Source organism: Miniopterus schreibersii, assembly GCF_964146895.1.
Source record: "Miniopterus schreibersii genome assembly, chromosome: 4".
NCBI classification, from domain to species: Eukaryota; Metazoa; Chordata; class Mammalia; order Chiroptera; family Miniopteridae; genus Miniopterus; species Miniopterus schreibersii.
Genome location: NC_138105.1, coordinates 21,926,845 through 21,947,044, shown reverse-complemented (window position 1 = coordinate 21,947,044; position 20,200 = coordinate 21,926,845). Strand labels below are relative to the sequence as shown.

Below are 20,200 nucleotides of genomic sequence, written 5' to 3'. Positions count from 1 at the left end.
CTCCTGCCGTCTCCTGTCGTTCTCACCACATCCCCCCCCACACACACACACTTGACCCAGGACCCAGTTTACATTTGGGGAGTTGGTTTCCTTTTGTCCTCAGTGAAATCCTGATGAGGTCACCTGAGCTGTTGAGCTCTCTTGTGGTTTTTGGGGATGGAATTCAGGTGCCAACACCCTGGAAGAAGAGTCTTCTTCTGGTGAGTGACATGACTCACCAGGGCCAGCGAGACTCGGGCTCCAAGGCATGGAGTGCGCGGCACCCATGTATGTAAGGGCCCCCAGAAATAGGGAAGGCTTTGAGGAGGAGACCCATCCTCCAGTTGTGCATTTCCAACTGCATGGAATGTCATTCAGGCACTTTTGGAAAGAAACTAAGCTTTGGGAGACTTCACCTAATCCTACCCTCTCCCCCAGCACAGAACTCGGGTACTTATCACAAAAAGCCTGGGATCCCATGCACGGGTGTCCCCGGTCCTGTGGGCTCAAGGCTTAGAGTTCTCCCCAGGCTTAGCTGGGAGAAGCTGGCACTGTCCTTCTTTGAAATAGACTTTCTCTCCCCCCTCCCCCAGAAATAATCCTATTGACTAGAATTGTGAGTGTGAGATTGGAAGGAACCTTAGAGATCATCTACTTTAATTTCATCCCATTTTATAGATCAGGGAACAGACTCAGAGAGGGTGGACTTTCAAGGTCACCTTGCTAGTTACTGATGGATCACACACCAAGTTTCCTGACTCGTGTACTTACTCTGTTACACCATGCTGCCTTTGAAAGGTTGAGTATCAATCAAATTTTACTTTAGTTTTCAAAGATAAAATTGTGGGTCAGTCGAGTTGAGCCCTGAGACTAGCAGCCTGTTTAGCCCTTCTGAGTACAGGGATGAAGGACTAGAAAGGAACAGGATGGGCGGAGGGCCGGAGAGAAGGGAGATGAGAAAGGCAGAAAGATGGAGAGATCAGGACCAAGAGAAATGTGCATGGCTTGTCACCCCTCGGCCATACCCTGGGGGGGAGGGCATTTCTGGCCAATGACACACATAGATCCAGGCAGCCTGAGAATGCTAACCAGTCCAGCTCTGAGATGCCACCTTGGATAACCGATGGACGAGGCTTCGTCTTCTCATGAGTCCCCAGGGCTTCCCTGAGATGACTCCGGTGAATGCGAGCGGAGTGTGCGGGCTCGTCGAGAGCACCTGTCCCCACTGCAAAGCCGTTTCTTTCCGATCTGCCTGCCTCTCTTCTGTGACATCATAACATAGCCCCTGAGAGCATGGTGAGCTGTTCTGTGGTAAAACCCAGTCTGAGTCCCCTATTGTCCCAAAGGAAGGGGCAGGACATGGCTGTTTGCATCTGGTCCAGGGCTGCCAAGGAGAGACTGTGCCCACAGCGCCAGTGCAGGGGTGGCCGTAGGCAGAACTCGGGGGCTGGGTGCGAAACGAGCCTTTCTCAGGCACAGGCTTTTAGAGCAGCAACTTCCTTGCAACGATATTTAAAATTCTTAGGGCTTCCCCAAAATTCTGGGTTAGCTGAAGCTGGGTTTCAGACCTCAGGAAGGAGGGAAATGTTCCATGATGGACTGGTCTGAGCTAGAACAAGAAAAAGGTTTAAGTTTCTCTGCCAAATGATTTCAAAGTCCAAAACTGTGTTATCGCCAGTCTTGTTCCTCCAAATACAAAGAATCTTGCCAGCTGGCAATATCGCTCGCCTCCAGGAAGGTTGATGGAATTGCTGGGAGTTCAGGGTGGGCGGGGAGCACTTGGCTATATAATCCTTTGCATATTTTCAATCGAAACCACATAAATGTTTTCATTGATTAAAATTTTGTTTTTAATTTAAATTTTGTTTAAAAAAGCATCTTAATAACCAGAGCTTGGTTTTTCTTTTAATTTTTAAAGTTTTAAAGTTTGATTGTAAAGACTGAGAAAAACTTGATCATATACATGCTACCCTTCTTGGTTATTCAGCGGAGAGTTGAAGGCCATGAGAGACTTAAACCAGCGGCCATCACACAATACACACATACGTTTCACAGATGAGGAAACTGAGTCCCAGAGACAAGACAGGACTGCCTGGAGAGGTCCCAGTTAGTTGGTGCCGGGACAGGAGGTCCAGGGCTCTTTCTACGCTTCCCCACAGCCTCTTGGGACCTGTTGGGTCCCCAGGAATTACACTGGAGATAAGTTCTTGGTTTGCTTTTCAAATCCTGCTGTTGAACACGCTGCCACAGCCCCCTGGCCATTCCCCGGGTGGATTTCTTTGGGCAGAGCTGAGGAGGGACGAGCTCCTTGCCCATGAAAGGCACCGACGGGACTTGGTGAGCGAGTCCTTCCCGAGCAGGAGGCTTACCCGTTGTTGCCCTTTTTCGTCAGTGGAGGGCATTCCTCCTGTTGCGTGTGAGGAGGAGGGAAGCCCTGCTAATACTGCATTTGTGTGTCTCATTGCAGAGTCATCAGCTACGAGTGCTGTCCTGGATATGAAAAGGTCCCGGGAGAGAAGGGCTGTCCAGCAGGTGAGGAAGCCCGGCCTTGCTTGTGGGTGCAGATGGAGGCAGCAGAGTCTGAGGGGGGGTCCGGGAAAGGAGGTTGTGTGGACTTTCTCCCCTCTAGGCTGCTTGAGGGCCAGAGGGTGGCAGCTGAAAGCTGAGTTTCCTCCCCGCTCCTTCCTGTTCGAGCCGACCTCCTTGACAAGCTGGTGGAACACACTCCAATTCTGACCTGTACATGCTCTTCTCAGGCTCCTGGCCTTGATGCCTCTGGCTGGGAGTGATTCTGAACACAGCCAGCGTTTCTCACCCGCCCTGCTAGAGAGCAGATGGGATAGGCATGGTCTCTGGCTGAGCTGGGAACGGCAAGCCACCCCCGCCTCGCTCTGTGGACACTTGGCCCATTGGAGTTCTGGAGGGAGGAGAGTGGCAAGCCAGGCAAGCTCACCCACAGGCAACAGAGGGTCCCACACATGGCCACACGAGGCCAAGGACCACGTGGCAGCTGTGAATTACAAGTCTTCCTTTTATTTCCATACACCACCAGAGACTGTGCAGAGGAGTGTGCTTTTTTAACTTTGAAATATTTGCTATTTTATTAGTTGAGAATGTAAGACTGAGACTTAAAAGGAAGGGGGCAGTTTGGTTGGTTCCAAGGTCACGAGGGAGGTGTGGCTGGCGTGGGCTGGGCCCTGGTGTTCCTGACCTAAGTGGAAGGACAGGTGGGAAATACAGACTGGGAAAGGAGCAGGACCTCAGAAGGCCAGCTCAACCTCCGAGCATTTGTTTCATGCCCTGTAAAGTGAACATTAAGGTCACTCTGTGAGGCGAAGTCCCACCTAAGCTACTTAAATACAATAAGTACCTCAAAGACTTGCAAAGTTCTTTCATCCTGGGAACCAGTTTTAACAACTAGATAAATCTGTCAGACTAACTTGTAATTAGGATATCTATTTCTGGTGGTACATTCCTGCCTGTGTTATCTAAATCTCTGTGAACTAAGGCTGCTCTGCTGTGGTTAAAATGATTAAAAATTACCAATTGGTTGAGTTCAGGTAGGGAGGCATTTGACTGAACTATTTTAAAAAGCATGGGACAAGCTTTAGGCTCCCCCAGTGGTAGGCTGGCTCTGGGCCTGCCCACACGCTCCTGCGATGTGCCGTCCTCTCTGGACAGGGGAGGGTGTGGTCTGGTGGGGGTGGCCTCACAGACGGGTCCCTCCTCTGTCCTCTGCCCCTGCAGCCCTACCACTCTCAAACCTTTACGAGACGCTGGGAGTCGTTGGATCGACCACCACTCAGCTATACACGGACCGCACAGAGAAGCTGAGGCCGGAGATGGAAGGTCCCGGCAGCTTCACCATCTTTGCCCCCAGCAACGAGGCCTGGGCTTCCTTGTCAGCTGTGAGATGACCTCCTTCTGTCCAGGGGACTCTTACTGGGAACTCTCCCCAGATGGGCGGGCTGGTGGGCACGCAAGACGAGACTAGTGATTTCCCACTTTCAGGAAACCCTCAGACAAAGCCAGGGAACTTGAGCTAAAATATACCTCACCAGGTTGCTGCGAATTGTTCAGACAGCCCTCAATGTTCTCTGAGGAGGGGTCCTTGGCAGAATCAAGGCCGGGTCACTGGGGCTTCAGAACATCTTTGCCAGGGTAGCGATGACCCATCTCTTGAGCATGGGGTCTGCAGCCCCCTGAATGTCACACTGACTTTCTAGGAAGTGCTGGACTCCCTGGTGAGCAATGTCAACATCGAGCTGCTCAACGCCCTTCGCTACCACATGGTGAACAGACGGGTCCTGACGGATGAGCTGAAGCATGGCATGGCCCTCACCTCCATGTACCAGAACTCGGACATCCACATCCACCACTATCCCAATGGGGTAGGGCACCCCTGTTACACAGCATTGCCCTGTGCCCACACTGAGCTCACTCCTGATCCATGTGTGGGCTTGTTTCTGAGGTTTGGCCCCGCAGGTGACAGCTACAGATAATCCTCTGCCTCCTGTACCTGCATTTCCTCGGGCCTCTTGTCCCCCATCTTGTGGAACCCACACTCTGTGCTGTGTCTTCCCTGCCTGGGGCTTCGAGACTGCTTTGACGTGTTAACTGCTCATCCTCGCTCCTTCTCTGGGCAGATCGTGACTGTCAACTGTGCCCGGCTGCTGAAGGCTGACCACCATGCAACCAACGGTGTGGTGCACCTCATTGATAAGGTCATCTCCACCACCACCAACAACATCCAGCAGATCATCGAGATCGAGGACACCTTCGAGACCCTTCGGGTGAGGGACCGACCTGGGAGGAGGCCCAGCCTACACTGCCTCCCGAGAGGGGCTTCTTCTGCTGGAGGAGCTGAGGATTTCTCCGTGTTCATGGGCATTTAGGGGACATGGAGCAAGTTCCTCTAAATGCCCATGAACTTGGAGAATCCACTAATCAGACCCTCAGCCTGGCCACAAGGAAACATCATAATCTGCTGTAAATTCCCTTAGCCTGTCTTCTCCTTTGTAAAGCTTTCGTTTCCTTGACTCCCCCAGGAAGTTCAGTGGTTTGTGGCCACGGCAGGACAGGGTCTTGCACTGTGGGTTCCAGAGTGGGAGGGCACTTCCTCCCAGGTGGTGGTTCCCACAGGCAGGACTAGAATAAATGGTCTGTCAGGGTGCCTGATCTTGACCACATGTCCCCACATGGGAGCCCTGCTTCAGTCACACCCGTGTGTCCTCGGAGCCCAGGCCAGCAGACAGACACCATGGAATACTGCCCCTTCCCCACTGTCCAGAAGACATTTGTCTTACAAGTGGAGAGGCAAGCCGGTGTTCCTCTTGGCAACAGCTGCTCAGAGGAAGTGAACACAGGCTGCCCTGTCAGGGGTTTTGCCCTGATTCAAGGAGAACTTCCTGACCACAAAGGATACTGAGTGGGAGTGGGGTGGTTCCTCCCCTGGAGATTTCCAACACAGAGACAAACACCCCGGGCTGGCCGCACTGCGGTGGCCTCAGGAAGTGGCTCTGGAGGGTCTTGGGGACCCTGCTGCCTAAGCTCTTCCCTGCTTTCCTTCCTGGTCACTCATAGGTCAGGAGTCTGCGTGGGAATGATGTTCCCACAGAGTGGGTGGCACACCTTTTGGTTAACATCAATTGATCCTCACTGAGCGACTGCCTCTCCCTGTTTAGTTTTGGCAAATATTCCTTCCCTGCGTCTCTCTAACGCCCATCTTTCCTTCTGCAAACACACCATTAAGCACCTGCTGCCTCCCGAGCATTGTTCTGTGTGCCAAGGGTAGAGAGGTGAACAAGACGTGCACGTTTCTGTCCTCAGTGGCATGTACATTCTTTCTGGGGACACAGACAAGAAACAAACAAGGTTCCCATAGATTGTGCTAAGCGTGTGATCAGTAAGTGGTGAGCAGACGAGGCTAGTTTGTACTGGATGGTCAGGAAAGGCCTCTCTGGGAAAGGTGACTCTTGAGCTGAGGCCTGAAGGAGGAGAACAGCCAGTTATACAGAACTCGGGTTCAAAAGCTCAGCCGGCAGAGGGGAGGGCAGGAGGAAATGAGTGAAGGCTCAGATGTAAGCAGGAGGCCAGTGGGGTCAGAGGGAAGACAACTAGGTAACCACAAGGAGAGGGGCGTATGGCCAGGCGGGCAAGGGCCAGCTCCTTCAGGGCCTTGCAGACCTGGCAAAGGAGTGTAGCTTCATCCTGAGAGCATTAGGAAGCCATTTATGCTTTTATTTTTATTATTTTTATATAGATATGTTTTTATTGATTTGAGAGAGAGGAAGGGAGAGGGAGAGATAGAAACATTGATGAGAGAGAAACGTCGATCAGCAGCCTCCTGCACGCCACCCACTGGGGACTGAGCCTGCAACCAGGGCATGTGCCCGGACCAGGAATCGAACCAGCGATCTTTTGGTGCAACAGATGATGCTCAGCCAACTGAGCCACACCAGCCAGGCGCCATTTATGCTTTTAGATCATTCTGGCTGCTCTGTAGATAATGGGTGATACGATCCTTACACTCACAGGGCTCAGACAATAATTATTACCAATAACTATTTAATTACACCATGAGCAGGACAGCAATCTGTGCAGGTCAGGGTAACAGACTTGTTTTCATTGGGGGGTCGGTAGCAGGGTGTGGGGGGGTGGAAGGCAATGTCGAGTTGACTACCTAGAGAAATGAGTCAGAGAAAGCAAAGAAGTGGGGAGGGCAGGGGCCCAGGCTGGAGGTGGGAAGGGAGAAGGCACAGGAAGTAACAGGCGTGGCCGGAGGCGCTGGGGCTCAGGCTGGGCAAGGCCCCCGAGGCCATGGTAGGAGGTGGGCTTTGGTTAGCCTTTCTTTTCGTCTTGGGCTTCTGCAAAAGCCTGGAGCCCTCTGAGGGAGGACAGGTGAGGCTGCGTGTATCTCTCGTCTGCAGAAATTCCCAGAGCCTTCAGGGAGCGCTTCATCCCCTCCCTTCCCCACAGGCTGCTGTGGCTGCCTCGGGGCTCAACACCGTGCTTGAAGGTGATGGCCAGTTCACACTCTTGGCCCCCACCAATGAGGCCTTTGAGAAGATCCCCGCTGAGACCTTGAACCGGATCCTGGGGGACCCAGAGGCCCTGAGAGGTGAGCACCCCTCAGTTCATGTTGCCACCTCACGAGAGCAGCCACGCTGAGCCCAAGGCCTGCTCTCGTCCAGGACAGACATGCGCCTGCCACCCTGCCTCGTTGCTCTGCCGAGGCCAGAGCAGAGCCCCGTCAGAGGGGCGCATACGGAGTCTGGCAGCTCTGCCTGGGGACACAGTCGGGCTGAGGAGGGAGGCAGAGCAGGAGGTGCAGAGCAGGTCCAGGCCGACTCGGGGAGAGTTAAAGGCCTAAACGGTCAGAGCCGGAACAGGGCTGCCAGGTGGGCAGCAGCTTGGTGATACCGGGAGAGGGGAGCAGGTCCTGGCATCCTTGAAATGGGATCATCACGCTGACCCTTGAACCCATCCTACGTCTAGCCAGGGGTGTCCTGGGTAATCAAGAATGACACTTAAAAACGGCAGCAGTTGGCTCTTGACTCCTCATTGCCGTGTCCTTCCTCACCTCCACAGCGAGCCTAAGTTAGGGCGTGCGTTGATTATTGCCGGAGGAGGGAAAGGACCAAGCATGTGAGGAGATTCGGAGGGGAGACCAGGCTCTGTGCACCCCCTACCCGGCCCCCTTCAGCTCCAAAGCCAGTGAGCTGCTGCCTGGTCATCCCTGAGCCCCCCGCAAAGCAGGCTTCCGGTCTCCTCTGTGCCCCAACCACACTGACTCCTTCCAGATATGATCCAGGGATGACTTCATTTGTTTTGAATCTATTCAAGCTTTGAAAAGTTATTATATACAACGCCTGATGCATTTCCAACAACCTATAAATGCAAGAGGTTCTCCTTGCAGCCAGGCAGGGACAGGAAAGGGCACATTGCTGAAGGCACAGGTGGGGACCTGCTGTGTCCAGACGTTGTGCTGCTCTGTGTGTCTGGCCTGAGCCAGTAACGGCCACAAAAGTGAACCTGATACAGCCTTTGCCTTCAAGGAAGTTTAAACCTAGTGGGGACTACAGGCTTAAAAAAGATCAGAGTGACAGGGATACTCACCATGAGGACAGGACACGGTGGGGTACATGCAGCCTGAGGGGCCTGGAAGCTTCCTGGAGGAGATAAGATGTGGTTGCATTGCAGCATATTTAACTTTCCATTAAGAGCTATGCTGCCCCTAAAACATATTTTTGTACAGAGCATATTTTTATCTTGTAGGTATCAGAACTCCTTATTATAAAGGGAGAAAAAACACCCTCATGTTCCCTTTATGCACACCTACCTTTCACTACTCGGTAACCCGTTTGCTCAAAGCAAGTGCCCTCTATGAGGGTTGGCTGGCAGCTGGAAGGCAGAGGCCACGAGTTTATCCCACAGTGTCCTGTTGTCACCAGTGGGTTGGCAGACAGGGGAGAAGCGGACCCAGGCGGGTGTGCCCTGTTTGAAGACTGGCTTCCAGCCCTGGCCCTGCTCACCCTGCGAGTGGCCCTGGCAGATCACCCCTACCCCACCCTTGCCTTCAGTTTCCATACCCGAGAAACTAAATCCCCAAGGCCTCATTCCCATAGCAGTCTTGCCATTCTTTCTCTTCCCCGCCTGCTGAATCGGGTCAGCATTGGCTTCCAAGGCCCTCGACACTTCTGCAGGCACCGATGGCCCTGCAAGGCTGCTCAGAGCTTCCTCCTGACTATGACAGCGCGGTTTGGGCTCCCATACTCAGGACAAATTGAAACTTGCCTCTGCGGTGGGAACATAAGACAAAGGGCCTTGGTGACTTTGGTGAGCGGCAGTCCCAGAACCTGCTCTGCCTGGCTGGGGCTGGGACACATCCCCCTCGTCTGCTCCTTGTAGCTTCCTTAGGGCCCCCAGCCCCTGCTTGGTCCCTAAGGCAGCATTTGGACAAGTAAATAAATGACTATATTTATGATTTATGGGTGGGGTCGCAAAGACTATATCTTCCTGGTTACCATTCCCAACCCCTAAGACAGCCTGCCAACTAGAAGACCTTTGGGTAAAATGTACAAAAGCAAATAAAATGTACAAATAATTCATAACCTCATTTGCTACTGTTTCCATCTCTTCCTACCACATTTTACATTTTTATTAAGGTCAGTAGATAAAAAGTCCCAGGGTAAACTCATCTGAGCGTTTCCCCTGTTCCTGAAGTTTAGGTACTAATAAGAGAATTTAGCCTGAAGTCCAAGTGTCATCCTTGCGTCAGCCCTGGGAGATGAATGCTATGCTCATCTCCATTTGGCTGCTGAGGAAGTTCAGACTCTAAAAGCCTAGATTACTTGTCCCGGTCCCACAGCTGGTAAGTGGCTGAGCTGGGATTCAGGTTCAGGCAGTCTGACCACAGAGCCCCGGCTAGTTTTAGAAGGACAGCAGGCAGGAGGAGAGGGCGATCCGGGCCAGGTGGTGCCACGGCCTCGGGTCAGCGTGGGCGAGACCAGAATCCTCGCAGCTGTGGGCAGCCTGCAGCGGCGCCGACCGCCTGTGTTGTTTGGCCCCCAGACCTGCTGAACAATCACATCCTGAAGTCAGCCATGTGTGCCGAAGCCATTGTTGCGGGGCTGTCCGTGGAGACCCTGCAGGGCACGACGCTGGATGTGGGCTGCAGCGGGGACATGCTCACCATCAACGGGAAGGCCATCATCTCCAACAAAGACATCTTGGCCACCAACGGTGTGATCCACTTCATCGACGAGCTGCTCATCCCAGACTCAGGTAAGCCAGGCCTCGGTGGGCCTTGGACCCACCAGGCACACTGTCCCCTCTGCCATCCATGGTGGCAGGGCTGGGGGAATTCAGGTATCTTTGGGGCCAATTCCCTGCCTGCGCCCAGCTCACAGTCTCTCGGGAGAGAAGGCCTGGGAACCCGGTAGGTTGCGGCCACATTATGGAGAATCCAGGCTTGGGATTCCAGACGTTGTCTTGGAGGCAGTGGGGAGGGAATGACTCAATCATAGGAGGCTTTCTGAAGATCTGCCTGTTCTGGTTGGCACAGAGGGCAGTTGCTTTCTCAGTAGTGTCCAAACACCCCAGGGTGACCTGGGAGGAATGACCGAATGGGCTTTGGCTTGGGTTTCATTCAGCATCCTAGCCCCACTCTGGAATTCCAGGCAAGTCCACTGCCCATGAGTGAAGAATTTTCAGAGGAAAAACCAAACCAGAGGAACGCTTTTTCCATGGGTGTGGTCACTGGCATTATCTGCTCTTCAGAAGCCATGGCGTGGGGTGGCTGTCTTTGTCCCTGGCATTAGTGCCCTGCCTGAGGGCTGGGGCAGCGGCCGATCTCTGCCCCACCAAACCTCACCTCACTTCCCCGACCAGTGAGGTTTTCTGGGTGACCGTCCCCTGATGACACGAACCCGCAGTGTCCCAGCAGTGTTTAGAGGCGTTGTTGACTCACGAAGTGACATTCCTGCTGATGTATGTCATGCTCTGGGGTGAATGAATGATAAATGAAAACAGCACTTTTAACTTTTGAACCCACTTTCTCCTTCCTCGTAGCCAAGACGCTGTTTGAGTTGGCAGCAGAGTCCGATGTTTCCACCGCCATTGACCTTTTCAAACAAGCGGGCCTTAGCATTCACCTCTCTGGAAATGAGCGGTTGACTCTCCTGGCCCCCCTGAATTCTGTCTTCAAAGGTACCGTCAGGAAGGCATCCCTGTGAGGGTGTCACTGGTGGCAGCTGCCCCCCCCCCCGCTGTCACCTCCCTGATTTACATCACCCTGTGGGACATTAGCACTCCCCCCCAGCTCAACTGAAAGCAGATGTGACTTCCCCGGGAACTTCAGAGCCGCTGCTGTTCTCTTTGGCAGAGCAGAGAATGCGTTTGGGGCTCTGGTCCTCAGAATCAAGGGCTTGCATCTGTCGGGGGAGCAGAGCACTCCTCTGCCTTTTTATTTGCAGGGTCAATGGCCATTGTGCTAGTCAGGTGGTCAGCATCAGAGTACAGCTGAGTCCTGGCCTCGGGGAAGGCCGAGACCTGGGCCAAGTTGTGTCCATGCATTCCCCTCCCTCTTAGGGCAAAACTCCAAACCCCCTCGATTAGCTGGACCTTCTTGTGTTTTTGTAAGTCACAGAAGGTGCCAGATGTTAAGGAATATTGCAGCCTCACTTGATTTCTCAATCTCCATTTCCAAAGTCAAAGACAGCGAGCTCTTCGCCACATGTCTCTCTCTGCTCTTCCTTTCTGGGGCATGCCCCTGGACCTGACCACACCTCCTCTTGCAGATGGAGCCCCTCACATTGACGCCCGTATGAAGAATTTGCTTCGGAACCACATGGTTAAAGACCAGCTGGCCTCCAAGTATCTGTATCACGGACAGACCCTGGACACTCTGGGCGGCAAAAAACTAAGAGTTTTTGTTTATCGTAACGTAAGTTCTGGGTCATGTTCCCTTGTCTCAGGTCTAAAAAATAGAAGCTGTATTAGTTTTGTTTGTTTTTTAAAGTCCTCAATAACCTGGAGCTTGCCCGTGAACTGGTTTCTGATAAGGAAGGAAGGAATTTCTGCAAAGTATATCTGATATCAAAGGATCGATGAGATTGTGCAGGATTAGACCCTCTTTTCCTGGAGGCCCTGGGGAAGAAGCCACACGCCTGTCTGAGCTGGCTGGGTGGGCAGCATCCACCTTGCACCCAGAGGATGGGCAAAGGGTAGGGGGTTGGAGGTCTGAATCCTTCTTAGCTTATGTGAAGAGAAGCCCCCTGACTGAAGCACAGCCCTCCTTGGTCCAAAGGTTCTCTTCTCTCCTATCTCGTCTCTCTCTTCAGACCCAAAAGTTACCCTGGAATAGCGGGCAGGAAGCCCAACACAGCCTAGCTCTTGCTGGAGACCAGCCAGCACCATTTGAACAAAGAGTGTTGACATCTGTTAAATAAATCAATCAATAGACCCAACCTACTTATTTGATCATGGTTGATGGACCTCATGTAACATGAGATTCTCATTTCGGGGCCTCTTTGTGACTTTACTGGGGCCTCTACGGCCCTCTTTCCTTAAGGAACACCATTTTTATGTTTTTCTTTCCTGGAGAAAACACATCATTTTATCCTACTCTTGAAAACCCACCCCAATATATATTCATTGATGTTTATAGATGAAGCCATCAGCACAAGTCAGGGGGCTTCTGCCTGGGGGGATAACCCGTCCTGTCTCTGCCCCCCTCCACAGAGCCTGTGCATCGAGAACAGCTGTATCGCCGCCCACGACAAGAGGGGAAGGTACGGGACCCTGTTCACCATGGACCGGATGCTGACCCCCCCAGTGGGGACCGTCATGGACGTCCTGAAGGGGGACAATCGCTTCAGGTAACCAGCCCATCCCAGGGCAGGGCTTCTGCCAAGAGGTCATGCTGGAGAGGATGTGGGTGTCAGCTATTTGTCAAGCTGCCCCCTCCTTCCAGGGCTCAGTGAACACTAGTTACATGCTGGTGTGACCTTCCAGGCTTTGGGTGTGGAAAAGATCAGGGTGATCTTTAGCCTAAGTTGAAAAAAAGGGTTATTTCTGGGAGTGTAAGCCTCACATCCATGGGGAACAGGAAGGGCTGGCATTTTATTATTAAAGTACAAAGAAGGCATCCCATTCTCAATGTGAAGTCCCAGGTGAGCTGAGCACATGGGTTTTTGGCAGGTTTTTTTTGGTTTTGGTTTTTTGAGCACCTGGTTTTGAATGTATGTGAGTCTCACTCTCTCACTCTGTAGTATCTACTAACTGCACTTGAACGTTTCTTGCTACTCCTCAGGCTTCCTGTGCCGTTTTGTGGCCCGTTTCTCCATTTCTGACTACCTCATTCACCACGAGGTGCCATGACATTGAGTGTGTTCTGTCCCTGAGTTCAGCCGCCTGCGCAAGAGCCTGGGAAACCCTCCCCAGAAGCACGTCTGCGGGGCCCAGTGTCTCAGCCGGTCTCCGGGGCAGCCACGCTGCTGGCCTCTCCCTTCCTCTTCCCGCCCTGGCCTCTGACTTCTGGCCGTTTAGCTGAGCTAAGCATTCAGGAGAGAAGAGACAGACTGGGATCGCCCCTTTTTTTTTGCACAGGGTGGCAGGGTGAATCCCAGTGCTCTGGGCTCCACCTGCCTGCAGTGGAGGGGTATGTGTGGGAAAGTGACGGCCCCCCAAGGCAGGTGACATTTTCTGTTTGTGTATCCACAGCATGCTGGTGGCCGCCATCCAGTCTGCAGGCCTGACAGAGACGCTCAACCGGGAAGGGGTCTACACAGTCTTTGCTCCCACCGATGAAGCCTTCCAAGCCATGCCTCCGGGAGAGCTGAACAAACTCCTGGGTACTTTTTTTCAGCTTTTTACATACATTTTTTTCAGCTTTTCTGAAGTAACTGTATTAGTCAGGGTCCCAGCAGGAAAGAGTTGGCACATTACAAAGGGTTTGACTGAAAGAAATGTAATGAGAAAGCTATTGGCAGATCTGTGGGCTGGATTAAGGATCTAGTGAAGGGTAATGGCTCCCAGGGACTAACAACCATGGGAAGCCTTTACCACCCCAGGCCTGGGGACAGGGTGGGGTGGGCAGGACCAGGGAGAGCTGGATGAGGGGCACAGGACAGTGGCCAGAGCCACATACAGCTGCTGTCAGAACCATGGTCACCACCAGCCTCAGCCCCTCTCCTCCCGCACGCCCACTGCCTGCCGGGCCTCCTGTCAGCTGGTTACAGGAGGGTGAGTGAGGGAGCCCGGACGACACATTTCACAGCAGTACCTTCCCGGTACCAAACAAGGCAGAGAAGAGCAGAAAGGACTTCGGGGTGGATAGCAACCAGTCACCGAGACATGGCTTCCACTCAGGACCTGTGAGAACAGTGATAATGAACCTTTTACCTGCTTCAAATGTCCCTTGGGATGAAGCTTGACGAAGAAGCCAGTCACAGCCCTAGAAATGTAGTTGAGGATGTTTGAGAAGAAATCTAGGGGTCAAGAGCTTGCACTCCCGGACTACCCGAAAGCAGGTTCAAATCCTGGCTCTGACATTTACCGGCTGAGTGACCTTTAGCACGTTGTTCAACCTCTCTGAGCCTCAGCTTTCCCGTTAGAAAAAGGAGAGTGGTAAGAGTACCTTGCTCAGTGCGTTGTGAGGATTAAATGAGGTGTTCCCCACAGTGCTGGGCATACATCTTCCACTGGTAATGGCTGTGATGGTGGGGAAGCAGGACAGGGGGACAGGGAGACGGGGACAGGGCTGCGGTGTTGAGTTCTGACGCATGTCCGTGAGAGACACTTCCACCCATCACAGAAAGGTGGGCCTGAGGAGGAAGGACATTGGCCAGACCTTGGGGCCCACATAGTCCACACCTCCCGTCCTGCACTGGAACGGAATAGAAAGTTCAGGCAGTTGTGAGCTGAATTTGTGTCCTGTTTAATTTTCTTTATTGCTAAATGAATGTCTATGTCTCTGATACTGACGTATGTTCCTGAGAAGAGGGAAGTTCGTTCTGAACATAAACTTTCCACCTTCTCTCTGTCCAGCAGGAACGAAATATTCCCCAGGTGGCCTGAGCCTTCCTGGCTTCCGTTTCATTTTCAGCTGTGGGGAGAGAAGAGGGGTGAGGGCAAAGCTTCCCAAAGACACCGTCCCTCCGGCCCGGGGCAGGATTAGACCCCAGCACTCCTGAGGGATGGCGAGCCAGCCGCCGGCCAGGTGTTAGGGCCTGGCACCTCGGGGGCTGGCAGAGTCTCTGCGGAGGGGAAGCCTAGCCAGCTGCAGGCTGTGTATATTTGGAAATCACTTGGTACCTGGTGGCTCCATCACACAGCATTAATGTGGATGTGTCAATAACCAAGCGAACTCTCCAAAATGCTTTAAAACTTCCTCTGTTCTCAATTCCAAGATGCTCGAAATAGCCGTCCATAAGCCCTGGGGAAATTCAGCCATTTGGCCGGTAATGTGAGCAGTAGTGGCAGCCTTGATAGAGATGAGAGAGCAGCTGGCAGCTTGAAGAATTGCCTCCCACACTTAATTTGGGAAATGCCTGTGCACCTTTATGAGCAATCGGATGCTTCCCCAGTTGGTGGAGAAGCTGATGTGGGCTGGAAGGAATGCTGAGATGTGAGGAGGAGAGATGCTGTGGCGGGAATCCCCCCCTCGCCCCTGACCTCATCGGCTCCATAGCTCCTCCAGATTGCAGCTGTTGACTCTTTTAAGTTCTCCCTGCAGGAAATAGCCGTCTCAGAATATGCTTTTGAGAGCAGAATGTGTAAATATTTTACTACTGTGTTATAGCCATCGGGAGCCACGCTGATGATGAAATGTCCCAGATGCCTGTTCTGGAAAGGTCCCTGGCTTTCCAAGCAAATATTTAGCTCATGGAAACATGAGTCATGCTCACAGAGGAGTATGGATTAACTCCTCAGCACCACAGAGAGCATGTTCTTTAACCCAGCAGCCCATGACTGTAGGGGAGATCCATGGCCACAGACATGTGTCTTGTTTCCCTGATCATAATTGTGGGACAGAGAGCAGAGCACACAGTAGGTGCTCAGTGAGTATTTATTAGCCAGGCAGGGAGTTCTCCATCTCAGGGGTGACCACTTGTATCTTCTCCTCTGGGCCCTCCTTGACCACACCAATTACCAACCTTGGGATTAACTCTGCTTTTTTTCCCACAAACCCGCAGGCAATGCCAAGGAGCTTGCCAACATCCTGAAATACCACATTGGTGATGAAATCCTGGTTAGCGGAGGCATCGGGGCCCTGGTGCGGCTGAAGTCTCTCCAAGGCGACAAGCTGGAAGTTAGCTCAGTGAGTGTGTCTGAAAACTGAAAGGCTGGCTGTGCCCTCCCACCAGGGTTCCAGGCGCACCTCACCCTCGAATGGCATTAGACACACACAAGTCTCTAAGATACACCTTGAACCTCTGAGTGCATTTTGTACAAAGAAAGAAAATAGAAAAGGGTCTTCAGGGAAATCAAGTGGGATTGTGGTTAGACATGAATAAGAACTTCCAGATTTGCAAGAGAATGAAGCATCTGATTGGCATCTGGGAGAGGCTCTTAGGTCTTCCTTCCCTTAAGGAGATGATAGGCAATTACTTTTATGTCTTGAGAGATTTATCCCCAACTCCCTTCCCACTCCATCCCACAAATCCAGGGCTCACTGAATTGTACCATGAGCCAGACCATCTCAAAAGGCTTTTCTTCTGATGCTCCATCTGTGAGCCTTCCCTTGCTCTGCACATTGATAAATATTCCACTTTGGAGCTGCCTGGAGCCTCCTTAGCTGCACCAGCCAAGGCCACTGACGCCCCCTGTGGAGGGACCACTCTTCCAGTACGCAGCTGGGTCAGCCTCTGCTCCCTGCTCTCTCCTGACCTTGAGCCATCCCTTTGCTCATCGGTTTCTTTCCAGAGCATGGGAAGTCATATAGGGAGGCAGGGATGACTTGTTTGACTTATGCAGGTCACCTGAGACTCTTCCAGCTCTTAGATTTGGGTGTCAGGTCTTGTCTGTCACAGGCTTCAGTTCCCCCTTTTACCCCTTGGGTCTGATATGCGGGTTGTTCAGGAAATCCTGGGATAGATTTACCCTGGTGTGCTTCCTGTGAGAAAATCTTAAGTAGAGTATTGAGGAGAAGTGGAAAGAGCCTTTTACCCAGACCTGGAGGCCTGGCTTCTGTCCCCATCCATCCTACCAACTTAGCTTAAAGGAGGTTCTTGGCCTCTCTTGAATCTCAGTTTCCTTTTCTGTTAAGTGAGGCAGTAGTGTGTGCCTCGTCCCCATACCCTGCTGTGAGGGTGAGGAACACATAGAGCATTTGTAAATTACAGTGAGCCTAGTCCACACAAGGGACTAGAGTGAATCCACCAGACCAGTCGTCTGTAGCCGGCAGGGACTGTTCCTTCCACCAGTGTCCCAGCCCTTAGCACAGGATCTGACATCTAGGAGTGCTCAGTAAACATTTGCTGAATGAATGAGACAAGCATGCTCTGTGTTCAACAGCCGTTGCCTCTCTCTCTCCCAGAAAAATAATGTTGTGAGTGTCAATAAGGAGCCTGTTGCTGAAGCCGACATCATGGCCACCAACGGCGTGGTCTATGCCATCTCCAGCGTCCTGCAGCCGCCAGGTGAGGCCCCGAGGCATCCCACTCCCACTCAGTTAGCAGCTGGGCCCTTCTCTAGCTGCTGGTGTTGCACAGAAAGACTCCCCGAAGCAAATTTAGGAGTAAGGCGCACCACGCAAACTGAGTCTGCATGGACGGCATCTCTGTGGCTGGTTGAAAGCGAATTGGAGCTGTTGTTTCAAAGACACCATGTCAAGTGACGTGAGGACAGCCTCTCTGCTGAACTGCCTGGCCGCCTCAGCCCACACAGACAGTTTGTCACAGGCAGGCGCCGGGAACGTGGTTCTTACAGCGCCACGCCCCCTGGCAGCTCTCCTGACCACGGGGTAGAGCCGAACTTGAGTCCAGCCTCTGTCCTCGCTTGTATACCCACCTTTCTCTGTGCTCGCTCCCCACGGACCAAATTCTGCCATGCGTTATGAAAGTTATAAGGGGAAAATTCATTGGAAAATGTGAGCCAGAAAGCCCAACAGTGCCCCTCAGTCATGGCTGTTAGGAATGACATGCTAATAGTTTCTCTCACCGAAGCTGCCTTTCCTTTCATCCCCAGCCAACAGACCTCAGGAACGAGGGGACGAACTTGCAGACTCTGCACTTGAAATTTTCAGACAGGCGTCAGCATTTTCCAGGGTAAGATGCCTGCTAGGTTCGCCCTGGTCTGAGCAGCCTTGGGTCCTCTTCTTGGGCCCATGGAGGGGCTCTCCAGATCCCCTGTCTTCCTTGGCTGCTGTCCCAGGGCTCTCTTTGGAACTTCTTCCCTCCCCCATTGGGGCATCCATCCTGTGTGGAGTTCAGGGAAAAGAACCCAGGCAGCCCCTGCTTCCTTCATGGGCAAAGGCCCAGGCCTTCACACTGAGGCCTCTGAGCCTCTGTCCGTAGGGAAGCCACTGCTGGGGAGAACAGATACAGCTCCAGAATCCATCTCCAAGGAATTCACCTTCCGGTGGCCTGGCTTGGCCTGCCCTGAGCCTGGGCCTTCAAGTTCCCCTTCTGCTTTCTTGACATGGCCCCCCTTGGGTGATACTGGGGCTTCCTGGACCATGGTGTGGGTTCTGGATACAAGACCAGCTGTGTGTGTGGAGCCTCCCTTCCTTGCCTTAGCCCCACCCCCTCTCAGGACCTCTCTGATCGCTTCTGTGCTTCTCACCCTGCTTCCAACCTTGCCCAGGGCCCAGGAGCCCCACTCAGGTTGCTTTGCTACTTCTGGTCAGTGGGCACCTAACAGAAGGTTTGCACTTCAAGGGAAGAGCCTGCAGGAGGTAGTCCTTAACCCAGAGGCCTGCAGCTGGAATGTGTCACTTTCCCTTTGGAAGAGGGGTGTCCTTGGTGCCCTTCAGGAAGGGTTCTTGGCCCTGAGCTCCTACCCTGAGCGCCACCCCTGTGCAGTCCCAGCTCCCCAAGCTTTAGGCTGTGGTCTTGGTGGAAGCCTGGCTTTGAGGTCTCCCAGGAATATTCACCTCAGTCTCCACTTGGTAGGAGTTTGCCTATCACTTAGGCTGCTGAGGCCAACTGAGAGGCTCCCCAGGGCCCAGCAGTTCCATGTCCCCCTTCCTGATCCCCAGCAATTGTTCTGAGCAGGGGTGGCAATGAGCGAAGCCACTGCCATAAGCAGGTGCCAGGTATACCTTTCTCTAGAAAACCTGACACCTTGTGTTTTCTTTCAGGCTGCCCAGAGCTCTGTGAAACTAGGTAAGTCTGGTCTGCGTTTGAAGTCCCCGTTGACTTGTTTGGGCCTTACCCCCAAGCAGGCCATACCTACCATCTGCTTTATATAGATAAATACATCACGGTGCAATAAAGCAAGCCTGGCCTTCGAGGTCAGACGCAGAGCACCCAATTTCTTTCTCTATAAGATGGAGATAATAAGAGTACCCACCTTTTAGGGTTGATGCAAATGCTTGGCTTTGGGAGCCTGGAAATATTGCACAGGGGCTTGGCAGGAGCCACCGGTGAGGACATGGTCCAAGCCGGCAGGTGTAGAAAAGCCCGGTTCAGAGCCGCATTAAGACAGGAGGTTTCACAAACCCCAGAGCACCTGCTGTGTGCCGGGGAGTACGCAGGAGGAGGCTGTGCTGACAGGCCCTAGGCAGACCTGGGGACGTCTGCATCCCTCTCACCTTTCAAACCTCTCTTTCAGCTCCTGTCTACCAGCGGCTATTAGACAGAATGAAGCACTAGTGCGAGGACCACAGGAAGAATGCACTTCTGCAGCTCCTTGCCGATTTCTCTCAGTTTGCCAAAGAGACTGAATGTTTTTGAAACCAAATATCACATTTAAATGTACATGGGCCACACCATAATGAGCCTTGGGCGGGTTGGGGGAGGAAGGAGAGAGATGTAGTTTTATTTTGTTCTCTCTGAACATGGCTGTTAACCCACTTCATGGAGGGACCTGGACGTCACTGCCTTACATTTACTTCCAGAAAGGACCTGTCCCACACATGGACTTTCCTGCCTATGCCAGCAGCTCCGGAAAAGGGAACCGAAGTTTATGGAGCTCCCAAAACATGAATCAAGCAACCCAGTATCATGGGGATGTCCTGGCACAGTTTTTGTAAAGCTCTTTCACAGCTGGAGAAATGGCGTCATTATAAGCTATGAGTTGAACTGCTCTGTCAAACGTGTCTCGAGTCTATATGTGGCTTGGACACTTCTGTGTGGCCCTGTCCAGGTAGATCAGAGAGCACGCAGAGCCCAGGATTTCCCAGGTTTGGCAGAGCCATGGTGTGTTTGTAATAATAAAACCAAAGAAACATGCCTGTGTGGATGAGGACTGTGTGTGCACCATGGTGGGTTCTGTTTGTCGGGGCTGTGATGCTCCTTCACACCACGAACGCACCGGGAACATCTCAGCAGGGAGCCTTGAGCTGAGGGTGGTCTGGTCCTCAGGTACTTAGACAGCGCACGGGGTTTCAGCCTCAGTCTTTGTTCATTTCCGTTTCTACCAGCCCCAGGGCCTTGAGTCCTTTGTCCATCACTTCACCTCTCAGTGCCTCTGTTTCCAGCACTTCTCTATTGGCCTGAAGTGTCCGTGTTTCCTTACAGCATTGTGACCCTGTGAAATGGTTGCCGACATGGTC

The 20,200-nt window shown here is 52.7% G+C and overlaps 1 protein-coding gene across 2 annotated transcripts in view; it reads left to right on the top strand.

Moving 5' to 3' along the window:
- The window catches only part of TGFBI (transforming growth factor beta induced), a 31,988-nt gene extending 12,111 nt beyond the window's left edge, over window positions 1–19,877 (top strand). Inside the window, exons 3-17 of one of the 2 annotated variants that reach the window (XM_081137295.1) lie at window positions 2,447–2,511; window positions 3,727–3,887; window positions 4,206–4,370; window positions 4,626–4,772; window positions 6,958–7,099; window positions 9,553–9,765; window positions 10,552–10,689; window positions 11,280–11,425; window positions 12,223–12,359; window positions 13,204–13,334; window positions 15,678–15,802; window positions 17,021–17,123; window positions 17,671–17,750; window positions 18,785–18,809; window positions 19,258–19,877. In XM_081137295.1, the coding sequence (XP_080993421.1) occupies window positions 2,447–2,511; window positions 3,727–3,887; window positions 4,206–4,370; window positions 4,626–4,772; window positions 6,958–7,099; window positions 9,553–9,765; window positions 10,552–10,689; window positions 11,280–11,425; window positions 12,223–12,359; window positions 13,204–13,334; window positions 15,678–15,802; window positions 17,021–17,123; window positions 17,671–17,750; window positions 18,785–18,809; window positions 19,258–19,298 (1,819 nt within the window). In that variant the 3' untranslated portion in view covers window positions 19,299–19,877. The remainder of the gene's footprint in view (window positions 1–2,446; window positions 2,512–3,726; window positions 3,888–4,205; window positions 4,371–4,625; window positions 4,773–6,957; window positions 7,100–9,552; window positions 9,766–10,551; window positions 10,690–11,279; window positions 11,426–12,222; window positions 12,360–13,203; window positions 13,335–15,677; window positions 15,803–17,020; window positions 17,124–17,670; window positions 17,751–18,784; window positions 18,810–19,257) is intronic. The other variant, XM_081137294.1, reaches the window with a different exon arrangement.
- The last annotated feature ends 323 nt before the right edge of the window (window positions 19,878–20,200 follow it).